The 17,357-nt window shown below is 35.6% G+C and overlaps 1 protein-coding gene across 1 annotated transcript; it reads right to left on the bottom strand.

Annotated features, from left to right (window-relative positions):
• Nucleotides 1-8,761: 8,761 nt before the first annotated feature.
• On the bottom strand, nt 8,762-14,349 carry LOC130718340 (threonine--tRNA ligase, mitochondrial 1-like; the record flags this gene model as incomplete). Its single annotated transcript, XM_057568948.1, has 14 exons — nt 8,762-9,030; nt 9,219-9,290; nt 9,509-9,580; nt 9,736-9,957; nt 10,047-10,139; nt 10,406-10,498; nt 11,700-11,786; nt 11,874-11,906; nt 12,739-12,833; nt 13,386-13,470; nt 13,601-13,687; nt 13,785-13,881; nt 13,967-14,055; nt 14,242-14,349. Coding segments are annotated over 14 exons (1,329 nt in total), but the record flags the coding sequence as incomplete, so codon positions are not given.
• Between the last annotated feature and the right edge of the window lie 3,008 nt (nt 14,350-17,357).

The following is a 17,357-nucleotide window of genomic DNA, read 5'->3' as shown; positions in this document are numbered from 1 at the left end:
TAATACATACTTTAAAAGATAAAATAGAAAAATAAACCTCACTTTTTTCTAAAAATCAACAAAATTAATCACACTCTTAATATGTGTGCCTCCACTCAAAGTGGACAGTTAAATAGGAACGAAGGAAGTATATATTATAACATAAGTGTTAGTAACACACTTTTTTAAGAACACAATATTTAAGGTTAATTGTAATTGATTTATTTTTAAAAAGTCGAACACATTTTATTTATTTATTAAATGTGTTAATTTCTCAAAAGAAAACCAAAGATAAACCAATTACAATTAGTGTGATGTGTATGTTCACAAAGGAGTGAGTTAATACTAGCATTTCTCATAAGGAGTGAGTTAATATTACTAGCATTTCTCATTATAACCAATATAGGAGGCAGTAAAAACTAAAAAGCACTGTGTTATATTGAGGCATGGGGACCAGGAAATGTTTTACCATGGCTGGCTGCAACACTGAGACACTGACCAATTTTGGATTTGTGAATTCTGAGACAGTGGGGGGTGAGGGCGATTATAATTCCCAAATTGAGTGCAATCACTGACTACCTTTTATTAATGTCTGATTCCACCTCCTCGTGAAGTCATCATGAAATTTTAGCGTCACTCTAGGTCAACCACAAACTACTCATGTGGGTCACACTCTACCTATAACTATTACAACCCAATTCAACACCCTAAACCTCAAACCAAGGACTCTTTTAATATTCCCTCTATTCCTAATTATAAGACATAGTTTCAAAATTTTCATGTTCCTAAATATAAGATCTCTTACAATAATCTAGCAAAAGGTTTTGTACTCTTCCATATTTACCCCTCACATTAGTTGTATGTTTTCAATTCCAAAGTTACCACCTACCATTAATTACTACTAATCCAACTAACTACTATGACTTTTGGTATAAATGTAATGATTATTAGTGAGAGAAAATGACAAAGGGTAAATAGGAAAAAATGTATGCATTTTTAAAAAACCAATACACTAATTAGTCACATTAAATGCTTTATAAATAATTGCAATTTTTTGAAATATGTCTTATATTTAGGAACAGGGAGTAATATTTTTAGTTTGAACTAATGTATGTTATACTAGTAAGTTTAATCTATATAAAAGTTTAGTAGTAATCTTATGCACATTACTTATTAAGGTTGATAAATGATTTTCTTTAAGGTTAAAGGTTGATATATGATTGTTAGTAATTTACACTCTGTTTGGTAGAGAAGAGAGAGATAGAGAAGAGAGAGTAGAGAAGAGAGAAGTTGAGTAGAGAGAAATATGTGAAAAATAGAGTAGATTTAGAGGTTGTTTGGTATGATAAAAAGAGAAGAGAGATAGAGAAGAGAGAGATATACCTTCTTTATTTAAAAATACTTTTATTTTATTTCTGGTGTACTAGTGGCGGTTTTTGACACATTTGTGGGCTTGTCAAACCGTCAGTAAACTAATAAAAGGATTAAAAAATATGACAGGTCAAAATGAACGAGTTCTGGCGGTTTTGAAGCAGGTTCTGACGGTTTCAGACTCTCAGAAAAGTACGAAATTCTGAAATACTCCCTCCGGTCCTATTTATAAGCAGCAAAAAAAAAATTCACATAGTTTAAGAAATGTAGTTAAACTAGATAAAATGCATTAAATTTGTCTTGAATCAAAATAAACTTCCAAAATTACCCTTTGTTATTAGTATTGGAAAGTGGGAAAGAGAGAATAATTAATGAGGCACATTTTACAAGTTAGAATTAATAAGGGCATCATTGGAAAAAAATAATTAATATAGCTCAAACTTTCATTTGGTTCTTATAAAAAGGACCAAGATTTTTCTTCTCTTTCATGCTTATAAATAGGACCGGAGGGAGTAGAAAATAAAAAACAAGCATCAACCCAATCTCTCTTCAATTTGGAAAGACCCAAAAAAGTAATGGGTCCCACCATTTTTCCACCCTCTATCTCCCTCTTCCCTTCCACTGAACAAGGGTGCTTACCCTATCTCTCCCCTATCTCTCTCTCCCCCTATTTCTCTCTTGCCTATCTCTCTTCCACCAAATATAGCGTTAGTCCTTATTATATCCGAACGCGAGTAGAAAACTTCTTTTATAGGGAATCAATAATTTGTTATAAAAACTTATCTAAATAATTACAAAAACTTTTTTCCAAGGTACTACTTTCAAAAGATGAATGGATTTACATGATTAGGTACTTGCTATTAATTTTGATTCACAAATTAGAGAGACGTTATTGCAAGTTTATTTTTATACATAAGAATCCTATTGTAGTAAATATTACCTTTTATAACAAAAAAATATATGGTTTATGGATGAGCACATTTTTAACATGGTTCATCATATAATTGTATTTTAAAATGTTTTAAGCTAGTTAATATTTTTAGCAGGGGCGTTGGCGGTCGGGATTAGTTCAATTTTTAGGTAAAAGCTTGATTTGATCGAATTTTTCCGTTATCATGTAATCATCACTAGAAGAGGAATAAGGAAGGCTCTAAGAATGATAACATGAACTTAAAGTTCAAGATGATACTAAGTTCATGTTATCATTAAAATTTAAATTTGAGGGTTTAATTATTGAGTGAGTTCAATTGAAGGCTTTAAGCTAATAATTATAAGTTGAAAGAGGGTCAGATTGAAGGCTCTAAGTTCATGTTATATATCATTACTAGTTTCCTCAGTATCATCTTCCTTTATTAAATGAATAATGCCATTGGACATAAGGAAATGGAGAAGGGAGGGAAATTTATAGCCAAAAGAAATAAATCATAAGTTGAAATGAAGAAAGCTGGGTGATTTACCAGCAAACAAACAATAATTCACTTTTCAAAAAGGGAGAAGAAAGTATGATTGTGAATGCATGTTTGAAGAAATGTTGTGCCTAAGCACATCATTTATAAAAAGGAGAGACAAATCAGTCAGGTGAATAACGGGAACCTTTGAGAATCTTATTCCCCCCCCCCCCGATGCTTTAAGTTTAATACTTCAACAAAATCGATAGAGGATAATTTTTTAATGTATTTCATCTCGGCCAAAAGCCGGTTTAAAGCAAATATTTATCTCGAATCGAGTTACAACTTTTAAATGGTTTTTTATTATTATGGTGGATTGCTTGCATTGCATCTGAGAACTATTTCACTCACAAATGCTTTATTTGTAAAAATCACAAGCTTCTTTTAATACAAAAAATAAAGTGTTAGTGAGTAGGGATGCACCTATGTCAATTATTGAAAGACCACCTTTCTTGGCATGGACTAGTGTGAAGGCTTTTTTCCTAGGTTTTTGGATGTATTTGGTGTCGGGCACAAAAGGTTTATCCCAAGTAACAAAATCTATGTTTTGGGTATTGCAAGAATGCCCCTTCTTTGATATGGTTGCACCTCCATTTCGTTCTAACATCAGTTCTCAGATCACTTACACGTCTTTACACTTACTTATATTATCCTCACTTAATCCATTTCTAACCATACAGAACCTATCACTTAAACTTGAATTTCCAACAATAGTTTCCTTAAATTTCACTCACAAATTTATAGAAGGAAAATACTAAGTGTAGACAAAAATTTATAACATAAAAAGCTTACGCTTTCTCTCACCTTTTTCAAACAAGGATGACATGCTGTCTATATTAGAATATGTTTTATTGTTAGTTATATTATTTCCTTATTTAGCAAATCACATTTATAATGTAGGAGGGGAATATCCCTGAATCATAGGGATTTAATTGTATAGGTGCTGTTATTATATTTCCTAAATTAGTATTTCAGCTTTGTATATATGGCTGATGTATTGTAACATAATTCTAAGAAATAAAAAATCATTCAACCCTAATATTTGAGATGGCATCAGAGCTCTCAAGTTCTGGGAGCCGCCTCTGACTGCGCAAACCAAAACCCTAGAAGACAGCCTTCATTGCTGTTGATCATCCCTTTCAAGGCAGCCTTCATTGCTGTTGATCATCCCTTTCAGAGCAGCCTTCATTGCTGTCGTGATTGTTCCTTAGTTGCTGTCCCGAATACATTCCCATTGCAATACGTTCACTGTACTGCTGCTGCCATGGGAGAACCAATTGAAGAAATAGTGGATATTGAGTCAAGGAACATTGACTCTGGGGATAATAAATCCCAAACTCATGGAGAGCTGCAGAACCTCTACACTGCCTACAAATTGAATGGGCAGAATTACTTGAAATGGTCCCAGCTTGTTCTTAGAACTTTGAAAGGTAAAGGGAAAGCTAGCCACTTGACTGAAGATGCCCCTAAAGAGGAAGATCCCAAATTTACAAAATGGGATGAAGATGACTTTATGATCATGGCATGGCTATGAAACTCAATGATCCCAGAGATCACTGATACTTGCATGTTTCTTAATTCTGCAAAGGAGATTTGGAATGCTATGGAGCAGACATACTCCAAAGCTAAAGATGCTGCTCAAATATATGATGTGAAGGTGAAGACTGTGGCAGCAAAACAGGGAAACAAGACCGTTACAGAGTACGCCAATCAACTCAAATCATTGTGGATGGAGTTAGACCATTATAGGGTCATTAAAGCCAAGTGCTCAACAGATTCAGCAATGCTCAAAGAGTATATTGAGCAGGATAGAGTCTATGATTTCCTGGTGGGGCTTAACTCTAATTTTGATCAGGTGAGAGTTCAAATCCTTGGAAAAGAAAAGGTTCCAGGAATTAATGAAGTAGTAGCTATGGTCAGAAGTGAAGAAAGCAGAAGGGGAGTAATGCTAGAAACCCCAACTGTGGAAAACTCAGCCATGATAGCTTCTGGGGCCTCGGCCATGATGGCAGACCAGAAAAGGGGGGGAATAAGCAATACAAAGAAGAAAGGTGAAGGAGTGTGGTGTACCTACTGCAACAAGCCTCGCGACACTCGTGACAAATGTTGGAAGCTGGTTGGAAAGCCACCTAGTAGAGAGTGGGGGCCCCAAAACCGAGACAGGGAGTGGGGAAAAAAAGGAGACAACACAAGAAAGGGAGGACAGGCGCACATAGCTGCTGGAACCAATGAAGAAAATAAAGGAGGTCTGATTCAACTTAACCATGATGAAGTAGAGAAAATGAGATCGTTCCTCAGCAAGTTGGATAAACCAACAGGTACTTGTTCTCTCGCATGTTCAGGTATGTTTGGTGAGTTTCTTTTTCCTTTTGGACTCAATGTCTCAGATACAAACTATAACCAATACTGGATACTGGATTCTGGGGCCACTAACCACATGACACCCCTACCTAAAAATTTCTCCTCGTACTCCCCTTGCTCTAGCAATAAGAAAATATCCACAGCAGATGACACTCTCATGACTGCAGTCGGTCAAGGAGAAGTTCAAATAACCTCAACCATAACCCTAAAAAATGTCCTTCATATTCCCAAATTGTCTGTTAGTCTGATTTCCATAAAAAAACTCATAAAAGACTTATCATGTAAAGTTGTTTTTTATGACAATGGTTGTGTACTGCAGGACAAGTACTCGGGGAGGACGATTGGACATGCTAGAGAATGGAATGACATTTATTACTTGGACAACCCGAATCTGCCTCCAGATCTACACAACAACAGCAACTCTTTTTTCGCTGATTCAATAAAGACCAAAAGGGAGAAAATCCTCTTACATCATTGTCGTCTTGGACATCCTTCCTTTAGAGTCATAAAATTGTTATTTCCTTCCCTTTTTAACAAATTAGAAGTGGAGAGTCTTCATTGTGAAGTGTGTGAGCTTGCTAAACACAAGCGTGTACCTTTTCCCATTAGTAATAATATGAGCACGTTTCCCTTCTATTTAATTCACACTGATGTGTGGGGTCCCTCAAATGTCCCAAATGTTTCCGGTGCCCGTTGGTTCCTTACCTTTATAGATGATTGCACTCGGGTTACATGGATTTTCTTACTGAAACAAAAGTCCGAAGTCAGCTCCGTGGTTCAGAATTTTTTCTCAATGGTAAAGAATCAGTTTGGTGTTAGCATTAAGAGGATTAGATCTGATAATGCCAAAGATTACTTTAATCATGGGCTTAATTCTTTTTGTCAAAAGGAAGGCATCATTCATGAATCATCCTGTGTCAAAACACCTCAGCAAAATGGGATTGCTGAGAGGAAAAATGGACACTTACTAGACCAAACCCGAGCTCTCCTTTTTCAGCATAAGGTTCCTAAGAAATTTTGGGGTCGCTGTTCTCACTGCATGTTATCTAATTAATAGATTACCTTCCAGTGTTCTAGCCTCAAAAAGTCCTATGGAGGTTTTGTCCTCTTTCTATCCTAATGTGTCCACGTCCAATCAACTTGTTCCAAGAATATTTGGGTGTGTATCATTTGTCCATGTCCATAGTGGTGATAGAGGTAAACTTGACCCAAGAGCCTTAAAATGTGTCTTCATAGGATACTCATCCACACAAAAGGGATATAAATGCTATCACCCACCATCTCAAAAACTCTTTGTGTCCAGAGATGTCACCTTTCTCGAGCAAGAAAGTTACTTTCACCAAGATCATCTTCAGGGGGAGACTACGAGAAAGGAAGATGATCTACTTATGCTCACTGACTTTATTCTCGGACCAGAAGTAGGGACTGAAAGTGCAACGGATTATGAGAAGGAGGCTCAACCCACTAAATCCACTCAAGAGGAAGATGAAGCTGATGTAAGATTTGGGAAAAAAATTGATTTATACAAGGAAGACAAAGGTCATTCCAGAATCTGTCCATGTCCAAGAATCCGACCCAACATTACATGAGGTAACTTCCCCTAATCCTTTAATCTCCACTGAACCAATCTCTGATTCCCCAACTGCACAGGAACCAGAATCCAGTTCAGCACCACTTTACGAGGACCTGGACATTCCAATCGCCCTTAGGAAGGAGACTAGAAAATGCACCACGAAGCCACTTTACCCTCTAGCCAATTACCTATCCTTTAAACACTTCTCACCTACCCATAAAGCCTTCCTTACAAGCTTAAACACTATAACCACACCTACCTCTCTATCTGAGGCATTGACTGATAGGAAATGGAAGCAAGCCATGGACTTGGAAATGGAAGCACTGGAAAAGAATAGTACTTGGGAATTGGTTCCTCTTCCAAATGGAAAAAAACCAGTAGGATGCAAGTGAGTCTATACAATAAAATACAAGGCTGATGGATACATTGAGAGGTACAAGGCAAGGTTAGTAGCCAAGGGATTCACTCAAACCTATGGAGTGGATTACTTGGAAACATTCGCTCTAGTTGCAAAAATGAATACAGTTCGGGTGATATTATCCCTAGTTGCTAATTATGGCTGGAACTTGCAACAATTTGATGTAAAGAATGCCTTCCTCCATGGAGAACTTGAGGAGGAGATTTACATGGAATTTCCCCCTGGATATGGTGGAAAAACTGCTGTCAACACTGTTTGCAAGCTTAAGAAAGCATTGTATGGGCTAAAACAATCACCACGAGCGTGGTTTGGAAGGTTTACTAAAGTTATGATAGGTCTGGGCTTCAAACAAAGTCAAGGAGACCACACTCTGTTCATTAAACACTCTAAGTCAAGGGGAGTAACAGTGTTACTGGTGTATGTGGATGATATTATCGTGACAGGTGATGATGAGGAGGAGCAACAACTGTTAAGCCAAGGAATTTGAAATTAAGACCTTGGGAAAGTTGAAGTATTTTTTGGGAATAGAAGTGGCCCATTCTAAAAAGGGGATTTTCATATCCCAACAGAAATACATCACTGATTTGTTGAAAGAGACTGGTAAGACGGCATGCAAGCCTGCAAGTACACCAATTGATCCAAATCTGAAGCTAGGAAATGCAGAAGAAGATACTGCAGTTGACAAGGAAATGTATCAAAGACTAGTTGGCAGACTCATATATTTATCTCACACTAGACCTGATGTTGCATTTGCTGTGAGTCTAGTCAGCTAGTTCATGCACCAACCAAATGAGGTCCATCTACAGGCTGCACTAAGAATTGTGCAATATTTGAAAGGGACCCCAGGCAGGGGAATTTTGTTCAAACGGAATGGGAATGTAAGTCTTGAAGCATATACAGATGCTGACTATTCAGGGTCAATTGTGGATAAGAGGTCAACTACAGGATATTGCACTTTCCTTGGAGGGAATCTTGTGACTTGGAAGAGTAAAAAACAAAGTGTGGTAGCTAGATCCAGTGCCGAAGCAGAGTTCAGGGCAATGGCACAAGGGATATGTGAACTATTGTGGCTAAAGATCATCTTGGAAGACTTGAGAATAAAGTCGGATGAACCAATAAGACTTTACTGTGATAACAAATCCACTATTAGCATAGCTCATAACCTAGTGCAACATGATAGAACCAAACATATTGAGGTTGACAGGCATTTTATCAAAGAAAAATTAGACAGTGGCCTAATCTGCACTCCATATGTCTCCTCACAAAACAACCTTGCAGATCTTCTAACAAAGGGGCTGAATAGCAACAACTTGGAGAGGATTGTTTCCAAGCTGGGAATGGAAAATACCTATTCACCAGCTTGAGGGGGAGTGTCAGAATATGTTTTATTGTTAGTTATATTATTTCCTTATTTAGCAAATCACATTTATAATGTAGGAGGGGAATATCCCTGAATCATAGGGATTTAATTGTATAGGTGCTGTTATTATATTTCCTAAATTAGTATTTCAGCTTTGTATATATGGCTGATGTATTGTAACATAATTCTAATTTCTAAGAAATAAAAAATCATTCAACCCTAATATTTGAGAGTCTACAACAGACAGTAAATGGATCTAACATCAGTGCGCTCAAACCATAATCAAAATTCACATTGAACTAGTCGTTGCAGTATGAAAATAAGCCATCACCGAAATCATCTAAAATGTAGAATTGTCAGGTTGAAAATCTAAATGATGCCCACAAATGTTAATAAACTAGAAGGTGAGTGGGAATACAAAAATTCAATGAAAAGCAGCAATCTCCTCGCTGAAGTGTTTGAGTAGATTCTCAATACTCATTACTCTATGCTCTGCTTTATCTCTAACATGTACACTCACCTGGAACAATGAATAAACTCTTAGCTTCCTATTCCTAACTCTAGTATATGATGACATGTTATAGCAAGAAAAGGAAGAGACATATATATTTTGTTGGAAGGGGGTGTTTCAGAACATAACTACAGATTAGAAGTACAATTGAATTGAACAACCAATATATCTATCAGAAAGTGAAAATAGAAAAAAACCTGTCCTGCATTAGCTTCCTCCTCTCCAACAACCAAGATGTAGTTGTACTCAGCTAATTGAGCTTCCTGTACCTGTAAAATGACATCACCACTAGTTAATACAACTATTTTATAAAGACATTAAACTAGTTATTATATACAAAAGTAAATAAAAGAAGTTTTCAATTGGCATTTAAATGTCCTTTTATGAATGCAGGATAGAGATGCAACTATATGACCAAAAATTGCAGAATAGTAACATTTTAAATATTCAAGTCTTATGTTATATATGCAATTGTTACATATGTTACCTTCTCCTGAATCTTCCTATCAGTTGTATCAGCATCAACGTGATATCCTGCTTGGTGGATCTGATCTCGCACCTAGAAAATTGCAGAACAAATATATGTTATACAATGATTAAGCGCCTTGCTTTTCACATCTTGTAATAATACAAGTATCCCAACAAAAGTTTCAAACAGAACACTGAAAAGTCAAGCCATTCAACAAAATTAAGTCAAAAGTTAGAGCTATGAACCTGCAGTGCATAAGCTTGCGATTTCTCTGACGCAGGGCATACAATTGCTTGACGAGGACTGAGCCAGAAGGGCCATTTACCCTTGTAGTGCTCTAAAAGAATGGCAAACATGTGCTCGACAGATCCTAGAATGGCTCTGTGAATCATAACAGGTCTCTCAATTTTGGCTTCATCCTCAGCTGAGTATTCCAATTTAAAACAATCAGGAAGCTGGAAGTCAAGCTGAAAGCAACAACATTCATCAAACTATCAATTGAGAAGTTATCCAAAACTGAATTATGTGAATTCAAATCAAGCTGAACTGTGTAAACCTGCAAAGTTGCACACTGGAAATTCCTACTCAATGCATCAGATACGCTGATGTCTATCTTTGGTCCACAAAATGCACCATCTCCTTCATTCAACTGCAAAGTTTTACTCAGAATATAAGCAAAATGTATTCTATACCTAACAAAAGTCACAATCCACAAAAAATAATACAAGAGTTTGAAAATTTTAAATATTGCGAGAGAAAGTAGTGGTGGTATCTAGTAAACGTATAATTAAATTTAACATGATAGATACACTCCGCTTCTAGTTTCCCAATTTGAATTGTTCGAATCAGAATTATAAACCTATGTTTGAAGCAATATCTTCAACTATATGCTAGTGTGAAAGACTTATAGAATACCTGCCAAGGCTTGCCAAAGTCATCCAAAGCTTCTTTAAGAGCATTTTCAGCCTTCTCCCATGTCTCCAACTCTCCTAGGTAATTTTCTGGCCTCTAGTCAAAGTATTCAACACATGCAAAGGAAAATAATAAGTAAACCATAAAATAGAAGTCCTCTCAAGAAGACAGAGCAAAAAGGGTGAGCATATGTAAAGAAGGTTAGTCCTCTCAAGTAGGTTGATCAAAACTTTCTCTTTTCTTTCTCTAGCTGGAAGCCAGGATAAAAAAAGGAAAAAGAAATATGCAAAGGAGGTTATGTGAGCATAACTTCTACATAAGACTAGAAAGGAAGTCCCCGCATACAATTACAGAACCAAAAAACTAATACTGTAGGCAATAATGAATTGAATGGTGTCATAAACCAACTATCTCAAAAGCTTAAGTTGTTAGGTGAGGACACATGAATGTTTTATATTATACTTCTAACACGCCCCCTCACACAAGAGTCCAAAGCGTGGACAATGCTCATGACCACCTACCTTGTGCTTAAATTCAACTTTTCATTAGAATAATTGGGGGCAATAAGGATCAAACGGTAGACCACTTGGTCATAGAGATTCTGATCTGATACCATGTCATGAACTAACTGTCCCAAAAGCTTAAACAGTTAGGTGAAGACACGTGAATGGTTTTACATTATACTTCTAACAAGGGTTTTGCAGAATTTGATCCCGTGCAGTAAAGAAATCATTCAGCAAAATATGGGAAAGGATAAAATAACTTTTACAAATCCCATTATATATTTTATTCAGTTCACTCCTAGTAATTCAACTATCCAAGGAAAATGGCTGAAGTTGATAAAGTATGACATCTATGCTAGTCAGAAACCATGTAATCAAATTTAGGGTGGGTGCAGTTATAACCTGATGGATTTGAAAGATTCAGAGCTGTCTACATATGGAGGTATTTTACTGAAGTTAAATGTCACTCATTTTGTCTTGAATCTTATTACACGATCTCCAGGTTTTTTTTTGCCTAGCTTTCATAGGAAAGTTAACACCAATGAGAGAGAGAGCAATGAGAACTCTATAAGATTACCAGTGCATCAATCATCAGAGAAGATGAGATTTCATTATCAAATCCAAATAGTTCATAGACAAACAAATTAAGATGTTATTGAAGGAGCCTTCATTTGAAGAATCAGATTTGAAACTAGGGTTTATGAAACCATGAAAGCATTTAAAAAGATACATAGGCATTTAGATAATAAAGAGCGACACATGGGCATTTAGAATAATAAAGAGCAAAAACATACCGTTGAAAGTTTCAGCTCATATGTGAAACCAAAAACTTCATAAACATAATTGATGAAATTCAAGGCTTTTGCGACTTCTTCCTTTATCTGTAAAACAAATCAAATCAATAATTTCAACTTCAGCTCTAAAGAGACTAAAAAGATTTATGTTGTATGAATTTAAGCTCAACTAACCTGGGACTCCCTGCAGAAAATATGTGCATCATCCTGTGCAACATGTAAAGCAAATGCCCTTAGTAATACGACACCTCTAATAGTATAAATATAGAAATTAAAGACCAGGCGAAGGATCAAGATCACTGGCATGCAATGTTCCTTCTGTTGTAATTGTAATATTGTATCATATTTTAGAGAAATGAAGGGAGATAAAACATGAGAAAAAAAGACTTAGGTACACTTTATAGCTCGTATTAGCATATATCAGTACAACACCAGGTGTTTCACTTTTAGATGAGCAGGCAAATGTCCTGTCGGTGACAATGGAATTTTCGATACCGCAATCCGTAACCCCATTTGTTATAAAAGAACTAATATTTCCAAATCCATGGCTCACTAGCATTTTATAAACCAAATTGCAGCAGAAGATTAGTGAGACTCCAAGATGTAGTTAAAACCTGTTGAAGACCGATACTAGAAAAATAGAAAAGGGTAGAATTTTATTAGAAAGTAGCTGACAACTATCAGCTATCAACCTGTGTGGCTATGGCTGAAACCTGAAGAAGAAAGAATAAACTGATAATCCCTGGATGTTCAAGAGTCTAGTCTTCTCCCTTACAACTTGACAACTTGTCAATACCTTTCTCAGTTCTCACTCCTGTCATTACATGGCCGTTAGCCTCATGTAACAAATTTCTAACTACCCAAATAGCTTGGATACCAAATCTGTTTCAATATATGCTCTTCTAGGAGTTTTTTGTAAATTGTGTATCTGCCGACAAAATCAAATGAATTCAACGTGTACCTTCACATATATGAATGTGATCCCTAGTAACAAAAACAATAAATTAACTTTATTTGGTACTAAACATGAAAAGTTTACCTGTTGACATCTCCTAACACTCGTTAATCCACTTAAGGCACCACTAGCCTCATTCCGATGCAAAACCCCAAAATCAGCAAAGCGGAGTGGAAGTTCTGCAGAACCAGTAAATAGTTGTGACATGATATTTCATATACAAAAAGACGAGCTAAACCAAATTCACTTCTTCAAACTTACACTCAAACTCATAGAGCATTAGCATCAAAAAAACAAATTATAGATTTAGTTCACATAAAACAAGTCAAGACCAGCTCTCACCTACCGAAAGGTATATTTTGCAGTCCAGATCAATTTTGGAACACATAGCTGACTGAAAAAATCTTGCTCTATATGCCAATATTATATTATACGGAAGAGTACAACATAAGAAATGGGCTATATTATACCACCCCTCCCCCATTTTCTTCCTCCTGGGAAAACATTATATCCTTAAAATAGGAAGAGGAAAGATGAAGCCTCACAAAATGAGTAGCAAGTATTTCTCTGTACAGGCAAACTCAACTGTCAATCGATTAATCTAGCAGCTAAGATGGGTGCATATTCCCAACTCAACACTAAAATCTAAGCTAGCAGAGCCACCCCAAGGAGGATTGAGGAACATAAAAAGGTACTATAGGAAGGCATTTGACAATGTAAATGAAAATTACCTCTATATGATCTAACCCTGTGCTTAAACATCAAGCAGTGCCCTGGGCAATTCATTGGTTTTAGACCAAACTCTTGTTTGTCAATCTAGAACACATAAAAACAATACACTTTGGTTAGATAAGAATTGCCCGTTTCGAAGGTAAAATGACATGACATCCAACCGACTCTTCCAAAACATGCATATAAACAATAAATATGGAAAAACAAAACACACCTCTAAGACAAACATATCCTCTCTGTAGTTTGCAGGAAGCCCAGGTTTCACCCACAAATCCGTGTTAAATACATTTGGCGATATGACCTGATGATTCAAAGTATAGGTAGTAGTACTAAGTACCGGGTAAAAGATTGCACATTTTGTCATATATATCAAAAAATAATTTAAGCTAAAACCTAACCTCTTGATAGCCCCTATCTCTGTACTGATTCCGAATGAAATCCATGAGTTTGTTGTAGATTCGCGCACCATGCGGAAGGAAAAACCAGCTTCCCGGGCTGATATAAAATACAAACCAAGCCATATCAGTCAGAGAATGTTACTAAATAAAACTACTTTCAAACAAGAATGAAACAACAATACCTCCATTTATGATGAAGAATAAGCTCTTGCTTCACACCCAAAACCCTATGATCATACTTCTTAGCCTCTTCCATCCTAAGCAAATATTCCTGAAAAGAAAATCATAATGAGTCCTATTATCAGTGATCATCAGCAGCACTACCAAAATAACCGATTATATCGTTTTTTAGAAGAAACCAAACGAAGCACTAACAAGCAAAAACAAAAGATGGAAAGAAAAATAACGGAGTGCAACAGTTAACAAGGATCACGAGGCAGAAAAATGCAGTGCTAACCTGATTCCGATGTGGTTGCACGGTGGCTGGAGGCTCTAAGAAGGCGGAATGCGGCGGAGACGGCAGCGTGAAATGCTTCTGTCGCACGTCACTGCAATTAGGATGGATTTTAGGGTATTTTTATATTTGGTTGAAAACAAAAATGGGATTTTGTCCAAAAAATGAATGGGCTCTAAAGACCTGGGCCTTGCACTCTGGGCCTATCAAACTTCATTTTAATGCAAAGCCTACATAGAAATAAAATTGGTAACTTTTCTAAGGACTAAAGAAAATGGAAATTTTTCTCTAGTAGTACTTCATCTAAAAGTAGAGGGTTTCATGCATTTTACCTTTTTTTTTGTTACAAGATGAAAGCTACAAAAAGAAGAAACTAAGTTATAGCATTCTTGTAGAGGGCCTCAATGACAGCGGAAGGCGGTAAACACAAAACCCGTCTACTAAATAATGGACTGAAGAGTTATAAATAAAACCCTCTTATTTTTAATGGTTGTCGAAACAATGCCAAATAAAATTTATCACATTCTATCAAAGTGTTATGTACCAAGCTATTTTTTTGTTATTGTCTAGATGAATTAATAGAATTTAAAATAAGTGAGTAAATAATTAATGTAAAAATATTTGATAAAAGGATGAATAGAAATTTGTTGAAATAATGTAAACGATAAATCTCTTGGATTTTTTTTGTTTTGCAAGTATTCCACAGTCGACAGCTATAAGACAAATCCTCAAAGTTCAAAGATCAAATTAAGTGAGTATATATCTTCCAACAAATGTTTTTTTGATGCGAAATGTTTAAAAATCGAACTATAGACCAAATGTTTAAAGAATCAAATTATCTACCAAATGTGTTTTAGTAAATCACTAGTGTGATGACCCGTGCGTTGCACGGAAATTTTAGGTTGTTTATTTTTTTTATATGAATGAATAAACTTAAATTCATTTAAATTGTGATAATATATATATTTTTTTGTTGTTGAAGAAAACGTCATAGTATGTATCTTACATGTTACTTGTGTTGTTTAATAGTAAAAATTTCTAATATGTAAACTGGATGATTTACCTTTTTTTAGAAAGTTAAATATATATATATATAATAATAATAATAATAATAATAATAATAATAATAATATCAAAAGGCTTGAGAGCAAACTCTTAAGCATGCAATACAAACCAACCAACACCGGCGGCAAAAACCTAAAAACACACCCAAAGACCGAGCCAGACGAAAACCAATCAGAAGAAACCCCAAGACAGAAAGATAGGAAAAGCTAGAAAAGGCCGGAAAGTAAACAGGACAGAGCAAACAACCCAAAAACCCAACGCCCTGAACTGGATAATTTTCTTAGTAAAAATAAGTAAATACATGTTCGTTCAATACAACAAACGTTAATTTTCCTATGCACAAAAAACAAATACGACAAACATTATCAAAAACTTCCTTATACACTACATGCAAGGTAGAAAGTAAGTATGTTTCTTGCATCATACAATATACAAATTTTAAGTCCCCCTCTTTGATCGTACTCTAGAGAGTTCTACGTACAACTAACCGTGAAGAAGAGAAAGAGGAGAGTATACAAATTTTAAGACCCCTCTTTGATCGTACTCTATAGAGTGCTACGTACAAATGATCGTGAAGAATAGGACATCAAAGTGGTACATACAACTTCTAAATTACTTTGCTAATGAATTTATTTTAAAATAACTTACTATAAATTTGTTTAACTACTGCAACCAACAATGAAAAAAGGTAATGTCATGCGATCCAACTAAAATCCATCAATTTGGCATGACATACTTAAATTCGAACTTAAAAACACTTCAATAGTGCGCTCATCATATTCATTATCATTGTTGCTTCTTACATCAGATTCATAGGTGTAATTTTTTTGCTTTGGCAAGACAATCATTCTCTCGACTTGTATAAGGCTCATAGACTCAAAAGGCTCTGGGTTCAAAAGGCTCATCAAATCTGTCCAAGCCTTTACATCGTCTCATTTCTCCCTTTGAAATTCATGCATAAAGTTAAAAGGATAAGCACGATGGGATGCAAGAATTTTGGAGTCAAACTCATTGATATTATCTACGTCCGTCAATCTAAAGAATTCAGTCTCATGCTACCATCAACAACATCAGTGATGTCTAACATTCGACGACTGCAAACCAAAAACTCCTTCTAGAACATGGGTGTGCTAGTATCAAGCCCCTTGTCCTTGAGAGCTGACATATCCCCAATGAATTGTGTAATGATGATTGACGATAGATCTTCCACCGGCACCCTAGATTATAGCCTCAAATCCTCAATTGAGAGTCCTTCAAAATTAATCATAGCCAATGTTTAAAACACAGACAGTTCAAAAATATAAATAAACCTCAATCTAATACACAATATTTTTAATTCATAAATGTGGTGTATTAAACCAATAGGTAGCAAAAAAAACATGACAGATACATAAGATAAAAATGGTCTTGATTCCTTTTCTATGTACTCTGGTCTAACTTCAAATTCTTCTTCTTGGTGCCCACCGACACTTGCAACTTCTTTGCATCTGGATATTTAGATCAAATAGGGTTTCTTTTGTCAACACCATCATTCTCATGACTAACTTCATTGTTGAATAGTCAATGAAGTTAGCTATATGTTTCACTAAAGTATATTATGAAATTGAATCCTCAATCCGGAGCAAGCTTGGAATAAATCTAGCAAGGAAACCATCAGAAACAAGTACACATCAAAAAACTTGGATAATTATACAAATAAGAGAAAAAGGGCTTTAATAAAGAAAAGTGCATGAATATTAATGATTTAACTTCATCTTGTCTATCATGCTCAATGACGCCTTGACTAAAGACAAGTTGAAGATTTCCTTCAAATGCATTGCTAGTGTGGGTGCATATCAGAATGAGTGTTATAACAATTTCAAAATTGGAGGGCCCTTAGGGTACATTTTTCAGTAGATGTTTAATGGGTTAAAGCACAATTATAATTCGTACATGAATAGTGTCACCAAAAGGATCAATTATGTACCAATGTTCATTAATAAACTCTCAACCCAAAATCATAGAATTCCCTCTAGTCATAATAGTTTGCAAAAAATTTTAAGTGAAACTATTAA

Source organism: Lotus japonicus, chromosome 1 (genome assembly GCF_012489685.1).
Source record: "Lotus japonicus ecotype B-129 chromosome 1, LjGifu_v1.2".
NCBI classification, from domain to species: Eukaryota; Viridiplantae; Streptophyta; class Magnoliopsida; order Fabales; family Fabaceae; genus Lotus; species Lotus japonicus.
This window is presented reverse-complemented; position numbering and strand designations above follow the sequence as displayed.